General features: G+C 37.5%; 1 protein-coding gene across 1 annotated transcript; it reads right to left on the bottom strand.

Annotated features, from left to right (window-relative positions):
* Nucleotides 1–8,907: 8,907 nt before the first annotated feature.
* LOC116131430 (zinc finger protein VAR3, chloroplastic) lies at nucleotides 8,908–13,684 on the bottom strand. Its single transcript, XM_031417080.1, has 5 exons — nucleotides 13,130–13,684; nucleotides 12,941–13,049; nucleotides 11,254–11,537; nucleotides 10,943–11,041; nucleotides 8,908–10,809 (listed from the first exon to the last, which is right to left on the bottom strand). Exons 1-5 carry the CDS (start codon nucleotides 13,567–13,569, stop codon nucleotides 9,138–9,140), a joined length of 2,604 nt encoding a protein of 867 aa, XP_031272940.1. The 5' UTR covers nucleotides 13,570–13,684; the 3' UTR covers nucleotides 8,908–9,137.
* Between the last annotated feature and the right edge of the window lie 5,230 nt (nucleotides 13,685–18,914).

The following is an 18,914-nucleotide window of genomic DNA, read 5'->3' as shown; positions in this document are numbered from 1 at the left end:
AAAACAAGAGCATCATTGTGGGTTGAAGGAGGATATATTGACCAAAAGTGCGGTGAAGAACACTGTTCTGAACGTGACAGACGAGGAGAGAAGAATTGAGGAAAAGAGGAGAAAAGAGATTTTGTGGTTCTAAAGATTTTATTCTTAGGTTGGTATAATCAAACTATCTGACGTGATCTAAATATTGTGTGTTCTCTGGGAAATCAGAAAGTTTGATGAGTTAATGGCTGCTACTGTAGAAGGCCCTGGAAAATCAAGAGCAGAGTTGAGCTAGCTTTTTAGATTTTACTTGGATGTAGCTTGTTCTTAAGTTCGTTAATTATGGACTTCTGTAATGGTTTTTTCTAGATGAACTTTTATCAAGTGAAGTTTTCTAGTAGTAACACAATTCTTGTAGGATTTTTGTAAAATTCAATGCCCTCGGTTGCTTAATTCAAATGTGTTCTAAAGTTTATGTAGCCTTCTCTGTTCACAATGGTCTGTTGGTGTTGGTTTGTTTATGGTTAAGCATGATACTTGACATCATCTTTAACTCATTGTTGACCACCATAGTGAAAATAAGGGTTATATGCCATCATTCTTTCATGTTAAACTCACTGGCTCAAGGGTAATGAGAAAAATATCTTTCATTAATACAGATTGCCTATGAACGCAAAAAATTGTAACCTAGAAAAACTTGTGTTTCAACTACAAAATGAAGTTACTCACCCTTAATTACATAGGTTTACTATATGATAGATTTCCAATATCTTGGTGTACACAAGTACTACAATGTATTTGCAAAATTAAGTAAGCAAAGATTTGTCCTTGTATTGATAGCAAAAGTTCAACTGAAGGTATACAAAAAATGCAGCACAACTAAAATGTTTAATTTGGTGCTGAAGCAATTTACAAGATGCTTCTATTAGCATCTCCAAAAAGTTGCGTAAGTCTTGAAGTGTGGCATTACCTCTTTGAAATCTTGAACAACATGGTATTTGTGGCTTCACGAATCTGATGACTGGAAAAATGTATAGACAAAGAGATGCTACACCATACAAACAACCATTTCTTATTGTCAAAACCAAATCAAATGACAAAGAAAATCATCATCAAACACAAACCCCAGTCAAAATCAATATTGCAAATATACTACCCAAAGACAACAAGTGCTACACAAAACACTATGCCCAATTTTCATACCACAAGTTAACCTGCTGCTCAGCAAACAAAACCACCCATTTCATCAATGACTTGGTTGACCTATTAGATGAGTAAGAATAAGGTTGTGACAGTAAAAGTAATAGGCATAATACATGGTTTAAAACAGTTTTAAGTACCCCTTGAACTTGAAGCTTGTGACAAAATTGACTTCTGAGTTGAAGAAGGCATTGAAGATGCTGCAAATTGAGCTGCTGAAGAGGGTGCGGTCATTGTGCGCACAAATGTTCGCTACAAAACGAAAAAAAGGAACAATATTAGTATGATAATCATTGGAAAAAATTATGATGAAATGGACATTTTACTATACCTTCTGCTTTTTCCTTTATTTGCATTTGCTGGATTTTTTTTGCAAGACCTTTTGTTATGGCCCATGACATTGTAGACACTCATCTAAGTAGAAACCCTTTTACTTTTTGGCTCTTCAATTGGGTCTCTCCTTCTTGATTGGGAGGTTTACCAGGCTTGGGTTGCTTGGTTGGTGGCCAGATTTTTTCATCACTGACCTCTGGCCAACTGGTCTTGTCGGGGACAGGTGATCATGTCTGCATAAGTTTGCAGGTACATTGGAATTCTAAGCTTCTGATCAACATGTTCTTCAAAGTTGGAGACGTTTCTGTGTAACAAACAACTTATAACATACACAGGAATACCCGATAACTGCCACATGCCACAATCACCACCTGGTTACCCAAAACTAGCACACGTTTTCGCTCTTCCTTGTTATCAAACACCTCAAACTCATCAAATCCAAGGTACTGCATTGACATTTCTAGCTGACTCAATCAACTTGTTAATCTTTCTATGAACCACTGGTGGAAGAGTTGTAACCATTTTGTACCGGCTTCGAATCTACATTGTAATCGTTTCATCAGCCTACATCGGTAAAGCTCAAGTAGACTTGTATGGGAAGTTCCCTATCTTCACCCAACCATGAATTGAAGCATTCACTCATGTTATTGGTAATGTGGTCTGACTTCGATGTTGTGTCAAAGGCTATGTCTGGACCATTGGTCCGTTCATTTTCAAGCAACCATTTGTATGCATCCTCGTCTGCACTTTGACCATACCCATGGCCTCAACAAAATTTGTCCTATTTACGGCCCTACTCACTTGCCAAAACAATTTCCTTAGGTGAATCCCGGAAAATTCTTTCTAAAGTTAGCGTACACATGCCGAGCACAAAATCAACTCCTTGCATTTCGCCACTCAGCTTGTAATGCATTTAAATACCTTTTTGCCTACCCTCATGAATGTCACATGCTCTAGTCACCTAAGAAATCATGCAAGAGTCGAATAAAGAAGCCCCATGAGTCATTATTTTCGCCTCCAAACACATATTGCTAAAGGGAATATCCCATTGTTTGTCATCGTCTGCTGATAGAAGTACACACCATAGTAACCTTTCAATGGCAGCCATCATCCCTATAAAATACCTACACTCCTTCCAGAAATCCTCTTTTTGAGCTACAAAACTTAGAAAAAATCTCTTCAATCTAGGACTTTCTGGAACGTCTTCTCTAATCACCTTAGTTCGTCATCGATCTAGGGTTGGTCACTTGAAGAATTTGCGTTACTTAAACAACCAAGCAAATGACTCAGCAAGCTGTTTTTTGTCATTCCGGTTGCATTCTCCTTGCCCTATACAACTTCCGTTTATGTATCTCCAAAAATGCATTCTTTCTAATTCAGCATCTAAGGGTTACACAACAACCCTTATGTGACCGATAAAATCCCCCATCTTCTCGGCAATCCATGCGGCTGAGGCATCCGGATTATTATAACTCTAGGCATGTGTGCTATGTTCATATTTCCTAATCTGGTATGAATGCTTGTCAATCATTAAAGCTGCATATATATGGAATGGACAACCCTCTACTTTACACACGCTTTGATCCTCCGCTTTTGATTATACACCCTTCTCACTGCAAAGCCTCTTTGAATTATGTAGTCCTTTAAAACCATCCTAAAATGCACAATACTTCTAAAAACCTGCCCTACCTCAAAGTAAATTTTCCTACTACCCCATACTGAAACTCATTTGCCTTCATATTCCTACTCATGCTGCTAACTATATCGTCATCCTTACTAGACCCCAAACCCATGAAACGTTACTATTTTTATCGTTATCAGACAAAATTCCAGCATTTTCAGCCCTTTCATCTCCTTTGCTACAATACCCCATTCATTATCACCAGCCTCACCATCAACATTCCCATTGCACCCACCAAACCCACTACCTATTTCATCTTCCTCATTGGAGGCATCACTCCAATGGAAGTCATCATCACAAAAACCTTTGCGGTGATTTTTTGTTTCATTGTCATTAGGCTTATTAGGGTTCGGTTCAGGCAAAGGTTGCAATGATTCCAAACTTATCCGGAAAGCATCAACATACAACCTAAGTCTTTCAACCCTTCGACCCATATTGCTTGAAAAGAAATGTCATATCCTCGTCATTTTATTAAACATGCTTTTCCTTAACCACGGTAGCTTGCCCTCATCCTAAACTTCTCATTAGGATATAGTTGAACTATCCATTCTCCTCTGCAACACATGTTTTCATGTTCTTTATTAACACGATGTAGCTAAATTCATCAGGGTCAATATTCCGCATCTGACAATCATACCAAACAATGAAATATCAAATTAAACAGTTGCGGCTTCATCCTGCAAAATGAAAAATTTATATGACAAGATATTCATGCTAGCACTCCTAATAGCACATTCAAGCAAACCAGCCCCACCGTTTGGTTGGATTTTTCTTTTAGTGTAGTAAAAAAGTCTCACTCTAGGTTATCCATAGTATATATTGTGAAAGAGGCATTTTTTTTCCTAATACAACAGAGCTGAAATTAAGTATGTAAAGAAGTAGAGTCTGTTCAAAATCCTAAATACACAAGAGCTTGATTTCAATTACTATCAAACAAATTCCATTAACACCGCTTTACATTAAACAAAAGGGAAAAAACAAAGACCAGTCACCAGTTCCCTCTTTTAGTTTTATTTCTTCCTATTGATTTCCAGTTTTATTTAGTTTCTAGCATTGGCTACCTAAAACTTATTATTTAATATAGATAAAGTAATGAAGAAACAAATTCTGAAGATCTTTGCATGTCCTTCTCTCAGAGTTATCAGCACATTCCACAATATAAACAACCTTAACAAAAATATCACCTGCCTTATAGCTTGGCTTCACTATCCACTTTTGATCTCCACCACTTCCAAATCCTGTGAACCAAACACAAACCGACTTAGTACTGCAGTAAAATATTAAAAACCAAGAACAACTCTTTCACAGTCACTTTCACAGAAAATATTTTTAACAACCTTACACATATACACAGTATACACGACAAACCATCATACAACTTTCAATAATCTTCAAATAAAAAAAAGGCTGATGAATATTACCTACTCCATTAAACCTTCGCTTTTTCTGTTCGGTCGTCGATGCTTTATCTACCATCAACTTGTAAACAACCCTATCATCAAATGTTGTTGTGTTCCTTATGCCGTGCACCATAATGCTGCTTCTCAATGTTTTTTCCCTTCACTCGTCGCAAACAATTTTCCATCCTCCGTCATGCTCGTTGGCTTTAACTTGTCCTCCCCTGTCACTGGTTCATGTTTCATTGGTTGTCATCGATGGTTTCGTTTAGGTCGTCGTCGATAGTAGTTGTTCAGTAGCTCAAAGCCTCAAACTCTACACAAAACACTTCCTCCACTTCCTATCTTGCGCTACAATGGCAAAAAGAAAGAAGAAAAGCTCAACCCAACTACACAAGCGACAATGCCAAGACTTGAAGAAGGGTAATACTACATAAGTGCCTGGAGAAAAAGCCACAACAAACAGCCACAAAACCATAGACTTTCATTTATTCTTCTTTTTTTATTCAATGTCAATTGTTAAGGACACATGTCAAGCCCCTAAGAAATCTTCCAAGAGAAGCTTCTTCCATTAATCGAGAAAGTTAATTAAAATTTCAAATTTGGCTGCTCTATATACAATTACTATATTACCCTTTAATAGACTGAAATTTTTAACACAGAATGACGGAAGCTTTTATTTTTCTTTTTCAAATTATTTGGGTACCACCTTGTCATTCTTCAAGCCTTGGGTGGTGTGATGTCGTTCAGCCTATTTAAGTCATATAATTTAGGGAAAACGACTTATACCTACCCAAGGTTTGGCGAAACGACAGATTGGTACCCAAAAGGTTTCAAAAAGAACAACATGTACCTTCTGTTAGTGAAAAGACTAGAATGCTTTTAGAAATATTAGTCTATTTTTTTAATTACTTTTAAACCCCTTAATTTTATAATTCCATCAAATACCTCACAAAAAAAGTTTAAAATTAACAAAAACCCCCCCACCCACCCATATTTGCCAGATTCCGGCGGCCACCGCCTGTGGTAGCGGAATCTGTCACAACGTCTACGCCACCACCATAAATGGTCGGTAATTCACCGATCTGGCCTTTTCCGGCCAGATCCACCACGGATATGGCCGGAAAAAGCCAGATCTGATGTTGAAAAGGCCAGTCTGGCCGGAAAGTGATGGCTAAAGAAATGAAAAATCTTGGTCATCGTTGACAGACAACAACGGCCACATCTTTGCGGTCGCTGACGGCCAAAGATGGAGTGCTGCGGCCGTTGACAAGCCAGATCTGCCTTTTCCGGCCATATCCGTGGGGATCTGGCCGGAAAAGGTCAGATCGATGAATTACCGGTCATTTACGGTGGTGGCGTAGACCGTTGTGACAGATTTCGGCCACCACCGATGGTGGCCGCCGGAATCTGGCAAGTATGGGTGCGTGGGGGTATTTTTGTTAAGTTTTAAACTTTTTTTCTGGGGGTATTTGATGGAATTAATAAACTTAAAGGATTTAAAAGTAATTAAAAAAATAGACTAATATTTCTTAAAGGGCATTCTAGTCTTTTCACTAACAGAAGGTACATGTTTGTCTTTTTGAAACCTTTTGAGTACTAATCTGTCGTTTCGCCAAACCTTGGGTAGGTATAAGTGGCCTTATAATTTATTACAAAAGTGTTAAAACCATGTTGGATTATTTTATTATTTTATAAGAGAATGTGTAATATTTTTAGGGTCTGCTTTCGAGTTTTTTTTTCACTGGTTTTAAGGAGTTTTTAATTAGACTGGTTTTGAGGTGTTTAAAAACCATTACTTGCCAGATTTTCAATAGGCTGGTTTTGACTGGTTTAAAAACCCCCTAAAACCAGTGTAGAATATTTTTGAGGGGTTTATAAAATACCCCAAATCGGGGTGTTTTGACTGATTTAAAAATTTTATCCCCAAAAAACCCCTTTTCCACAATAATCCCTTTGCTGCTAAAACAAAAGTCATAGAGCCTCTTCGTTTGATTCTTCCTTCTCCAGCTTCTTCAATTCTCTCAACAAGGTTTGTTTCTCTCTTTCTCTCTCATTTTTTGTATGGGTTTACCATGCTATGCTTAAATGAGGGAAGAATTATTTGTTCTTCTTAATTGATTTGCCCTAGATTTGCAATAGGTTATTCTATTAATCACATTTGAGATGAATTACCGCTTGTTTGAAAGGTTATAATTTTTGTTCTTTTAATCTGGTAATCTGCAGGTTGTATAATTGGATTAAGTTCAGAATTGCAAGCAAAAATTGTTTAGCTTGTTGAAGGTGAAAAGGACAAAGAAGCACGTGATAAGCAACAGGAGGTTTACTGGTTTAACAGTTTGCGTCGGTGGACGGGACTTTGTTTTATTATGATAATTATCCAACAAAACAAATTCTTTCTAAAAGTAATGGGGATGAAGGAGACTAATGGCTTTTTCAAGTCTTAATTTCAGCTAATAAAGTTATTATTTAATGCACATAGATTTCTAAACCAACAGAAAACAGAGGGTATAGCAAAAGAGAGGGTGTTTTAACTTTGTTTGGTTGTGTTTGTGTGAAGAAAGCGAAAGATAGACAACATTATAATTTACTGATTTGTATTTCTTTTTATTTAAATGTTTAAGTTTGGGTATTTTTATGGACATATATGTAAATTTATTATTTAAAAAAAAATATCAGAATCGTTAGAAAATAAACTCTCAAGCACAGATTAGGTATTTTAAAAACCGTTACTAAAAACTCTTCAAAACCGTTACAGTGGTTTATCCTCAAAACCGCTATGATTGTTTACCTTCATAATCACTACCATAAAACTTCTAATCAGACCTCAAATAGTTTTTAGAGACTTTTTTTTTTTAATTATATAAACATTTTTTAATATTTTCTGTTTGTATTTCTATTATAAATTAAATATATTTTGATACGTTAATGAATATGGGACTTGTCTGAAGCCACGTGGTTGGGAATGTCAAAAGCGTAAGATTATTTATGAACGGATGATTGGAGAAGATACCAAACACAAACAGCCACTTAGATGAGAAATTTGTCCTATTAAAGATATAAACGACGTCAGGTGTCAACAAGTACAGTTTGTTAAATTATTGAAAGCCGGCTTAACAGTTGACAAAATCATTTTCTTTTTTTCTCTTTAGATATACTTTCAATTATCAAAATTTTAACACTATTATAAAAGTTATTTTTGTATAATAAAAAAGATAAGATGAGAGACATTTCTGATTAAGTATTAAAGAGCTATATAGGTTTGGTTGCGCCTATCTAAGTTAGGTGGTCTTTTATAGACGTCTCAAATTATTTATATAATAAATTTTTTAAATAATAAATATTGGTTTACAATATAATTTTATAAGCTTTTTTTCGTAACCCTGATGTGATTGTTTGTAATTGGTTAACTCGTAATTAGGCAGACGAAACTTATTTACGAATTGATCAATTATAAACTGTTATATCAAATTATGAGAAAAAATTTGTGAGATTAGATTATTTGTTAACCAATTATCTAAAATATGTTTGGTAATTATATTTCAAAAGTGATTAAAAGAAAAGTAGATTTATTTCATTATCTATTTTATTCAACAGAATTAAAAGTAGGTTCTAACTTAAAAATTGTTTTTGTATGTCAATTAATAAAAATAAAAAAATAAAATAAAAAAACCTTCTTATTAACTTAAATTTTATATTTTCTAATAAAATACTAATTTAAAATTTGATAAATAAATTTTCAAATATGAAAACTTGAAATCTACTGGATGGCAATCGTCGCCATCACCGAAGGCGTGTCTGATGCCAATGTGGAAATTGACAATGACATTGTTTGTTCGTAGGAGGCCAAGAAAGTTTGGCGACAATCTACATAACGGTTCCAACATAAAAGTCTGCAACGACTTTCTTTGTTAATTAGAGGTTGAGAAAGATTCAATCGAACTTTCCCGACCTTCAACAATCAAATGATGCTGCCTCTAATTTCCACACCAACATCCTTATATAGATCGTCTCGCAAAAATCTCAATGGAGCCAACAGTGTTACCAAATGCATCTTTGGAGACGACGACTTCCTTCTAGACTCCTTCCGATTAGTTTTTCAAGTTTTCAAATTTTAACCTCCTTCTATGTAAAACATTAATTATTAATAAATTAAAAAAATTAGAAAAACTTAGTATTTTAGAAAAAAATAAAAAAATAAATACCAAGAGCAAAAGCAACTTTAAAATCAACACAAACTAATACCCTATAAATTATTTCTAAAATTGATTATTTCTTAAGTTAAATTATAAGCGCTCAAGGAGAAGCTACAGCAATAACAATCTCAAAGCATAAAATGCTTCATTAAATTGATGCTTTAATAGACTAATAACATTAGCTAACCCTTAAAAATGTCGCCTGAACTACACCAAAATCAGAGTAATCCAACAAATGTCATTTTCATGCACAATGTTTTAATAGGACTTATTTCTCTGATGTTTACATCGAACAAAATTTTGATAACAAAATTAATTATTTTACATCAAAGAATACCGCAATTGAAATGCTCAGTTATTATCATTTTCTTTCTTTGTTGGATCAGAACTTACAATTGGAAGATTTCTTCGATACTGCTGAGATGTCAACCTCCTTTCTAATGGTGTTTTCCTCTTGCTCACAACAAACCTGTTTACTCCTTTCCTCATTGGCATTATTGATGGGAAATCTTCGTCAGGGATCTGGCTCAACTCCGAAATATCCTTTATCTGAGCAACGCGTCGGAACCACCTCTCTGCCTTTGCCTCCTCTGACATATCCAAAGGGTCTGGTTCCTTCACTGCCGAACCCTCCAAGCTCTTTCCACTCCAGCTATTTCTAATATTCTGATCTGCAGTTGGTTGAGATGCACTCCCAGCTAAGTTTACCATCTTGCTACTCTGGTTGTCAGTTGGTTGAGATAAATTATCATTGCTCATTGGCGGTGGACTATTAAATTTCTGGGTTGAAGTTTCATTGGTTGACGTCCCATAAGCTGCACTTGTCTTATGACCCTTAAAGTTCTCTCCGGTAGGTTCTGAGTTAAAGCTCATAGAACTGGTCTGCTGATTTTCCATTTGCCGCATACCATCCATATCAGGCACTGGTGGTCTAGCCTCATGCATTTTCCCTGGTAATACAGAATTTGTAGTTTCTTCAGCTGCTTTAGGAGTCATATCTGCTCCCTCTGGCTGCTGTTTATCCTTCTTAGCAAAGTAATCAGGTGGGAAGGGGACAAATGGAACAAAATTAGTATTGTTAGCTTGCTCAGTTGCCATACGTCTCTTGTACATTGGTGAGGTCAGAGAACGATCCTTTTTCTTGTTAACTACAAACCGGTTCTCTCCTTTATGCATTGGCATGATCTCAGGGAACTCCTCATCAGAAATTTCACTAGCCAGATCAGTAACATCATCCAGCTCAGCAACCCTCTTAAACCATCTCTCAGATTTTTCAGCTTGTTCATTCTCTTTATTCTTCAACTCCTTCTGGTTTACTGGCTTTCCAGACAGCTGATTATTTTTTTCAGGATTTAGATAATCATTGCCTCCAGAAAATCCATCAGTTTGTTCATGAGTGTATGAAGCATCAGAATGGTAGTTGCCAGACTGTGGACGCATGCTCTCATCAACCTGAAAACTTTCAGGTTTCTTGGCGAACATATCTGCAGGTAATGGCACAAATGGAACATAATTAGAATTGCTTCCTCTATAGTTCCCATATTGTGACGAGCCTGAACTAGAAGTAGCAGGGAAATTATCATCTACACTCTGGTTGAAATTTGGGTCAAGACTCTTCTTCTTATCCCCCATCTGGAGATCATTACCCTCAGGTATGCCATCATTACCCATGTTTCTTCTATACTGAGCATTGGCCAGCCTCCTCTCTAGGGGAGTCTTCCTAGTGCTCACAACAAATCTGTTAACTCCTTTCCTCAGGGGCATGATTTCAGGGAAATCTTCATCTGCTATGGCACTGCTCATATCAGAAGTATTGTCCAGCTGCGAAACCTTACTAAACCACCGTTGTGCCTTCTCTTCATTAGCAGCCAACCTGCTATCAATATCAACCTGATTTGCAAGGCTCCCATATCCATATCCTTGACCTGACCTGTTGTTTGCCATACCAGGCAAGAGCTCTCCAGGTCGCTTGCAATCACACCTCAAGCATACTGTATTCCTCGCATAATTAAAGAACTCACATCTGAAAAATTGGAAGTTAAAAGTGAAATCACCATTTGTACCATTTGCACTCTAACAGAAGAAAAATGCATCAACAAGCCTTTTGGGGAAAATATAGTAGAAGGCAAAAAAGCAAGTTAAGAAGAAATGCTCACTGAGGACACTCCCATTCCCCACCAGTCAGCTGTTTTTTGGGTCTTGCTTCTTCACATTCAAGACATTTCTGATTTCTTGCAAAGTTCATAAAGCTACACCTGCTCAATACAGATGATAGTAAAATACTATTAATCAAGATAGGTGTCAAATTTTTGCAACAGTGAGCATACAAAATAAATTTTATTATGTGTCCAAATCCAATTTGTAGAGCAGTACAAAGTGCTGCTAAATTGAACAATAAAAGAAGGAAGAAGGATAAATAATAAATAATTAATGAAATAAATTAAAAAAAAAAAGTTCAAAAGACTACCTGGGGCAAATCCAATCACCTCTTTTAATTTCTATGTTTTGCCCAAAGGGCCTTGGTGTTTGTCCATATCTGTCTGGGAATTGATTCTGCAGTGACCCAGAAAGGTTTGATTCTGGAGTTCTACAGCTCAGCTTGGCCAACTCACCCAAAAGATTACTGACAGATAACTCAACCAGTTCCCAATTATTGAAACTATTTGCCTCTGAAAAAGCAATGAGATTACTTGCACAACTCAATAAAAACTTCATCAAATCAACTGTATTCGCTTTATCAGTATCCAACTCCTGAAAGAGCAAAAGATGGTTAGGAGCAGGAAGTATACAGCAAGGCTAGCTGCTACACATATAGTTGTAAAGAGCAGCTTAAAACTAATACAAAAAATAATATGCTATTTTTCCAATAAGTTTAAGCTAAAGAGAAAAGAATTAGTTAAAGAAAATAACTTTAAGCTTAAATTCACAAGAATCAATTAAAGTACTATGCAAGACAGATGCAATAAAATTCTTACATGCTTCAAGTTACAACAATATAATCCTTTTCACTTCATATCGACATTTGTAAATTTAAAATTTCAGTAAATGGGGCATAAGTTCCGAAGGTAACTTGTTGGCTTTGACTGTTATTTCAATGTCTGAGCATAGGCTACTTAATGAAATATTTTCTCCTCCATATCCAATGTTCCATTGTCAAATATTCTTCGATTATGAGTAACATTCAGATATCAAGTCTCAATTCTCTTTTCTGAACTGTGCATTGACAGCGTTATGAAGAGTTTAAAGACTAAACATTAATTGAAATCTATTTAAAGAGATTGTCATGGGCATTACAACAATATTTAGCATCTAAAATTATAACCAAGGACTTTTGACCAACCAAGCTGATGAAAAATTATTAAAACCAACCCAAAGAACTTATCATTAAGCTTATTACAACCACCAAAAAAACAAAAACTTAAGAGAAAATCAAATACTCATTTTCTTGAAACATTTGCAAATTACTATTACTATTCTTGAGCAATAACATATTCTGTAGATTAATTAATATTCATTTATCTTCAATAAAATCCTAAAATATCATAAGCTAGCAGACTCTTTCTTGATTCTACGGGTAGAGGCCATTCTTAGTTGGTAGAGTGATATGTCCGGTTAATTCCATTAATGAATGAGACCTCAGCCTGCTAACTAGTTATGCGGACCTCTGTGGCCAGCTTCTTAGAGGGACTATGACCTTAAGCCAAGGAAGTTTGAGGTAATAAAAGGTTTTTGATGCCCTTAGATGTTATGGGTTGCGCGCTACACTGATGCATTCAATGAGTCTATAGCCTTGGTTGAAAAACCCAGCTAATCTTTGAAATTTTATCGTGCTGGTTCAAATTAGAGGTTCATCAAAACAAAACAAATTGAACCCATTTGGTTCACACCACAAAGAGCTTAGTCTAGAGCTAGTTTCTTTCTTCACTCCAACTAAATTTGGCGGTTGGCTAAATGATAACTAAATAAATGAAATGCTACTACACTGTTATCATCCCATCCCATCCATTCCACTACCAATTTTTTTCAAGGATTGGCATAGCCGGTTTCGACCATAATTCGACAAAGTTACAAAATAATTTATCAGTATCACTACAAGAATAACTCCATGTACAATTTAGATAAAAAGGCTTAAAGCAAAAAAAATTAAAACTTACATTGTTTCCCAAAAACGATTTTATCCTCCTAACCGAGTCTTCACCATTTTTAAACAGAAACGGTGTCGTATTCTCCACTACCACCTCAACATCTCTCCTCGAAAGCATCCTATACATTCATTAAAAACATAAGATAATTTTTTTTTTTTTTAAATTAAAAAGAAAGTATAATTAAGTTCTGAAACTAACCCCAAGAAGTTGGGTCGATCTCGTGCGAATGACAAGCACGCTTTGGCAGCGCGTAAGAAATCCTCCGGCAAATCTCGAGCACCCAGAAACTCGAAATCAGCATCGTTAAGTAGATTGTAGTAGCCAGAAGCAGAAAGATTACCAAGAAGCGCTTGAAATTGCGGGAAGTGTTGGTGAATAGAGGGAGAAAAGGCGTGGGGTAAAGAGGAGAGTTGGGTGTGGAGTTCACGGGAGGATTTGAGCGGGAAAAAACAGGTGGTTGTGGTGGGAAGTGGGGGTGTGGACGAGAGAGAGTGGTGTTGCTGGTGTTGGTGGTGATGGAGAGAGGATGGGAGACGATGGTAGTGGCGGCGGGAGAGGCGGAGGAGGGAGGAACAGCGGCGGTGGAGGAGAGGAGAAGGGGTGAGGAGTAAGAGAAATCTGGTGGCGCCGCTGCCCATTTCTTAAACCCTTGGGGTTTCTGGTGATGGTATGAGTGGGACTAGTGGCTACTAAAGCTTCTGTCTGTCGACATAAATGTGAAAATATCAATTTTTTGTGCTGAAAACCTTGGCTAAAGAGATAAGTTGATAAAATTAACTTAATTGTAATGAAAGCTGCAAAATGAATACCCTTTTATTGTTTGACACGTAGGACATTTTGGTACTCTTTTTTAGGGTGTAAAATTGTTTCATCTTGACACCTTAGATTGATAAGTATGATTTGTGATTTAATGAATTCAATCAAATTGCTGCATCTTGACATATTGAGTTTGTATTTATTACTCTATCTTGACACGTTAGATTTATATTAATAATTAATAAAAATTATTAGATTTATATTAATAATTAATAATAATAATAATAATAATAATTATTATTATTATTATTATTATTATTATTATTATATAGGTGCATTGCATTGGCATTCCAAAAGTCTAAACATTTTGACACATTGAATGTGTATTAATAACAAGTATATAGGTGCATTGCATTGACACCAAAGGTCTAATTAAAAAGATAAAAAGATTGGAGTTAGTCTCTTTATATTCTGTTTTGTAGCCTTACAATTGCTTCGTTTTGACACGTTAGATGTGTGCTTTAATGACATCTGCCTAAGATTGCTATTAATAATTATATAGGTGCATTGTATTGACATTGCAAACGTTTCTTCGTATTCAATTACATTGGCATTCGAAAGGTCTAAATAAAGAGTTATAAAAGGGTCATAGGTTCACTTGTGTATTATCACAATATGTTAGTTGTTGTCAACAATACGTTTGGTTTTTTGTTAATTGTTTATAGGTCATGTTAGTTTGTGTCAATAATATGTCTGCTCTTCTTGATTTTGTTAATCGATTATTATTTATTATTTTGTTATTGTTGTTGTTATTGTTTACAGGTCAAAGATTTATGAATTGGCATAGAATAAAGACAGATGTCTGATTGAGGAATTAACATTGTCAAATGAGTTGTTATTTCGATTCGTTCTTCTAAACTATAAGTATATCTTCTAACTATTTTAATATGAAACTGTAAGTATATCTCTTAACTATTTTAACGATTATTATTTGATTAAATGATTGTTTTTGTTCGGTCAATCTATTTGAATGATTAATTGTGTCAGTCCTACCAAACGATAAGTGTATTCCTTAACAATTTTAATATAAAAATCAATTAACTTTTGTTGATTTCATTTTTTGATAACAGTTGTTATATGAATAAATAATTGTTCCTTAACGGTCTTATTTTTGTTTTCAAGGAAATATTCATGTACTTCACTAAAGTCAAATCGAGGATGATCCTATCGTTTGCCGAACTGTAAGTAGATGTCATATCTATCTTAGTAGGAATAGTTCATTTGTGTCATTTGTGTTTGTTGTGTGTGATTTTTCCATCAAGCTCGGGCCTTCGCGAGGATATAGTTCAACCCAGAATTAGCTTGAAAACGATCATTGATCGACCTAGCATAAGCTCGTCGAGCTATAGTTGACCTAGCATAAGCTCGTCGAGCTATAGTTGACCTAGCATAAGCTAGTCACGAGCAATCCGAGCAATCATTCAATCAATCCCCATATTACTTCAGATCCCAGATATTACAGGAATAACTAGATCAACAGCAATTACTGCGCAATCACAACACCCAATAGCGAGAATATCGGAATTGCGATTCAGATCAATTGTAATCCCCTTAATTTCGCTATTTTCTTTGTATAAATCTTGTATATAAACACCCTCAAACAATGAGGAAGGGGTTATGAATTTCATATAAGAATTACATTTTAAGCTCTCACAGTAAATACAAAAACAATGGACGTAGGCTTCAGAGTTAACCTCTCCAAAACTCTCATTGTCTTTACTTTATTGAATTTTCACATACATTACTGATTATTCTTAATCACGCACACATAAGTTCCGATCTTGGCAAGGTCGATCGGATCTCGCTGGTTGGTGCAGATTTCTGTATCAACATTTTGGTGCTAGAAGAAGGGCCTCCGCCAACATCCTAAGGATTCCGACAAACATCCATAGCAATCTACATGTTCTAGGCCCAAAATGGTGTACACAAGAAACCTAAAAAACGTGGAAGTCGCCCATCAAGAGGTGCAACAGGAGATCGATGGACGCCGACCACTTGTGCCGCCAGCCCAACACACCACGAACAATCAGAGGGTAGGGACGTCAAACCGCGAGGACAGCCAGCTGATGGAGATGATCAGAACGATGGTTGCACAAGGGTACAACAAAATGTGGCCGAATTGTGGAACCAACAACTAGTTGCTCGGAACCTTGACCAGTCGCACTTCACCAATGCAACCCCAATATGTATGAATTTTGTAGGTAGACGGTCCGTTTCGTCAGCCCCGGGGGGCGATCAACACCCCCAACCTTGCAAACAGCACTCCACCCATGAGCGTGAGTCCTACGAGCAAAGAAACCTTGGGAGGCCGCCAGGGAAGCCACCACAGAGAGAAAACGAAGGCAATGGGCACCATGGAGAAGCTCGGCGGCTCCCCCAACGTCAGTGTGCCGATATTAACCCATGCCCAAGACAAGATCGATCTTTGCAGACTCGCGAAGCAAGTCATGTGCGTCAGTCTGGCAATGACCAACATTCCAGATATGACTGATGTCGCGAGCAACACACTGACAAACATGATAACACTTATTAGCCTAGCCATCATGACTCGACTTTGCGCATCAACGTGCACACCAGAGGAGCTTCGCAAGCATTAGAATTGCGAACTCATTTGCTCGAGGTAAGGTTTAATAGAGCTAGATAGGATAACCACAATAAAGATTTAGATCGCATGCAGAAAATGCTTGACAATCTAAAAGCTCACCAGAACAACCTGGCAGAAGAAGGAATGAGTTCCCCTTTCACGGAGGAAGTTTGCCAGGACCCACTTCTGCAAGGATTCAGGGCACCAGAAGGCAAATTCAATGGGAGAAGGGACCCCAAAGACCACTCGACAACTTCAATGACCTGATAGAGCTACACTTGGTCAGTGACTTAGCGAAATGCTGATGCTTCGCAATCACGTTAGTTGAAGATGCCAAGAGGTGGTACAAGAGGCTAAAGGTGAACTCCGTTAACTCCTGGCAACAATTCTCCTCACTGTACTTACAACAATTTTAGGCGAGGAGGTAGTTCGCAATGCCGCTTAGCTACTTGAGCAGCATGTGCCAAGAGAGAGATGAAACACTAACCTCGTACCTAACGAGGTTCCAGAATGAGCAGGCAAAGGTTGTCGATGCCCCCGAAGAATCCATCCGAACTTTGCTGATCATAGCAATTAGGCCGAACACAAAGCTATGGAAAGAGCTCTAAAGTGAAGATCATGTAAGTCTTGCCAAATTCTACCAAATGACTGCAAAATACCAGTGGGTAGAAAGCTCACTGGCAGCATTGGCTAAAAGCTCGACCCGGGGGGCCTCGAACAGACAACAAGATAGCCCATTAGATAAGCGTGAGGGCCGAGACCACAATGACAGGGATCGCAACAGGTTCCAAAAGAAGTAGAAAATAGATAATAGTGGGGATAGGCATCCTTTCCCGCGGTATGTAGAATATACCTCACGACATCTATAAAGTATCTCGAGAGGCGAAGAGACTTCCCACTCCATAAAGGATAAAGAGGGATCCAGGTAGAAGAGATCGGCAAAAGTATTGTCGATACCACAAGGACGTCAGGCACAACACAAACGATTGTCGAACTCTGAAGGACGCCATCGAAGACCTGATAAGAAGAGGTCATCTAAAAGAATTCGTTAAGGTGGAACCAGCTTGTGAAAATCCTGATGAGCAAAGTAACTAGGCTCTATGTCAGGCTCAGAACTCGACACAACAAGCTCCACCAAACCCCAACGAGGTCTTCATGGGAATGATCTATAGAGGACCTAACATAGCTGGGAGCTCGAGACGCGCTCAGGAGCAATATGCTCGGGAAGCCATAATGAACTCGGTTCCCCATGTAATGAGCTGTGAACAGAAGCTGCCCAAGTAGCCCAAACAAGAAAACGAGGTAGTAGGATTCATAATCAACGAGTGTGAATCATCTCCTCGCCATAATCATGACACAATCATGATTATGGCTAGAATCGGTAATGCAAGCATATTAAGGGTGATGGCCGACAATAGGAGCACGACAAACATTATTTTCTTGGAAGCCTTCTAGGAATGAGGTTCACAGAAAGAGACCTATGAGCGTGCCCTTCGCCGCTCTATGGGTTTACCGGGGATAGCTTGGTTCCCAAGGGCACAATCAACCTTCCTGTAACCTTGGGGGTAGAGCCAAAGGTCAAAACAGTGATGGCTGAATTTTTAGTGGTAGACTGCCCGACCACATACAACATCATCCTCAGAAGGCCAATCTTGGATGATTTAAGTGCAGCCACTTTAGTGCACTGCCAAACAATGAGATTTCTAACTACCGAGAGAGTTGCAACGATCAAGAGTTGCACCAAGGAATTCAGGAATGTTACAACCGAGCTATAAATGTCAATGGCTGCACCCAAGGATAATGATCATCACAAAATCTAAGTCGAACCCCAGACCACTCGAGGATACCATAGATCCTCGCTTCCATAGAGAAGAGCCTACAGTAGGGCCGGCAGAAGAATTGCGAGAGATAAGGGTCAGCGAGGAAAAACCCAACTCGTGTACTGAAGGTCGACAGCGGCTTGAGCGGTAAGGTGGCTGATAATCTGGAAAGCTTCCTAAAGGAAAACCTCAACGTGTTCGCGTGGGTGCATGCAGACATGGTAGGGATCAGCCCTAAGGTAATGTGCCACAGGTTGAACCTCGATCCTAAAGCTCAGCTGATGAGGTAGAAAAGAAAACTCGGAGTCAAGAGTCCAGGAAAGGCAGCTTATCTCAAAAAAGCCATGCCAAAATCCAACTCTTTAAGGATGAAACATCCTAAATCGACAAAGTTGAACTTGAAAAAATTCAAGAAAAAACACATCGAGGGAAATCGGCCTGAAGCCAGCGACTAAAAAACTCGAAAAAGACGATAAGTCTAAAATCAAAGTTGATCAGCGCATAAGATTTCCTTGCATAAATCTGAAAAAGCTCCTCAAGAAGTGAGCTACACATGACTTAGAGCAAATTCGGATTTTATATTACAAGTCCAACTAGGACAATGAAATGACTCCGCAGAAATATGATAAATATTGCTCGATGAGGAAATGATAAAAATTTTCTTATATTGATTAACTTTGATTACATTCTTTAAAGGGGGGGAGGGAAGGAGAGAGAGAGAGAGCAATAACAAAAAAGATGATGTTTCAGGTAGTTAAAGGAG

The sequence above is a fragment of the Pistacia vera genome, unplaced genomic scaffold (assembly GCF_008641045.1).
Source record: "Pistacia vera cultivar Batoury unplaced genomic scaffold, PisVer_v2 Contig233, whole genome shotgun sequence".
NCBI classification, from domain to species: Eukaryota; Viridiplantae; Streptophyta; class Magnoliopsida; order Sapindales; family Anacardiaceae; genus Pistacia; species Pistacia vera.
Note: the sequence above shows the minus strand (reverse complement) of the source record. Positions and strands in the feature narration are given on the sequence as shown.

Coding starts and splice junctions, on each gene's coding strand:
- LOC116131430 (XM_031417080.1), bottom strand. CDS start 13,569: ATGGGCAGCGGCGCCACCAGATTTCTCTTACTCCTCACCCCTTCTCCT. Junction 11,538..12,940: donor AATCGTTTTTGGGAAACAAT/GTAAGTTTTAAT, acceptor TTGCTCTTTCAG/GAGTTGGATACTGATAAAGC. Junction 10,810..10,942: donor GGGGAATGGGAGTGTCCTCA/GTGAGCATTTCT, acceptor CCAATTTTTCAG/ATGTGAGTTCTTTAATTATG.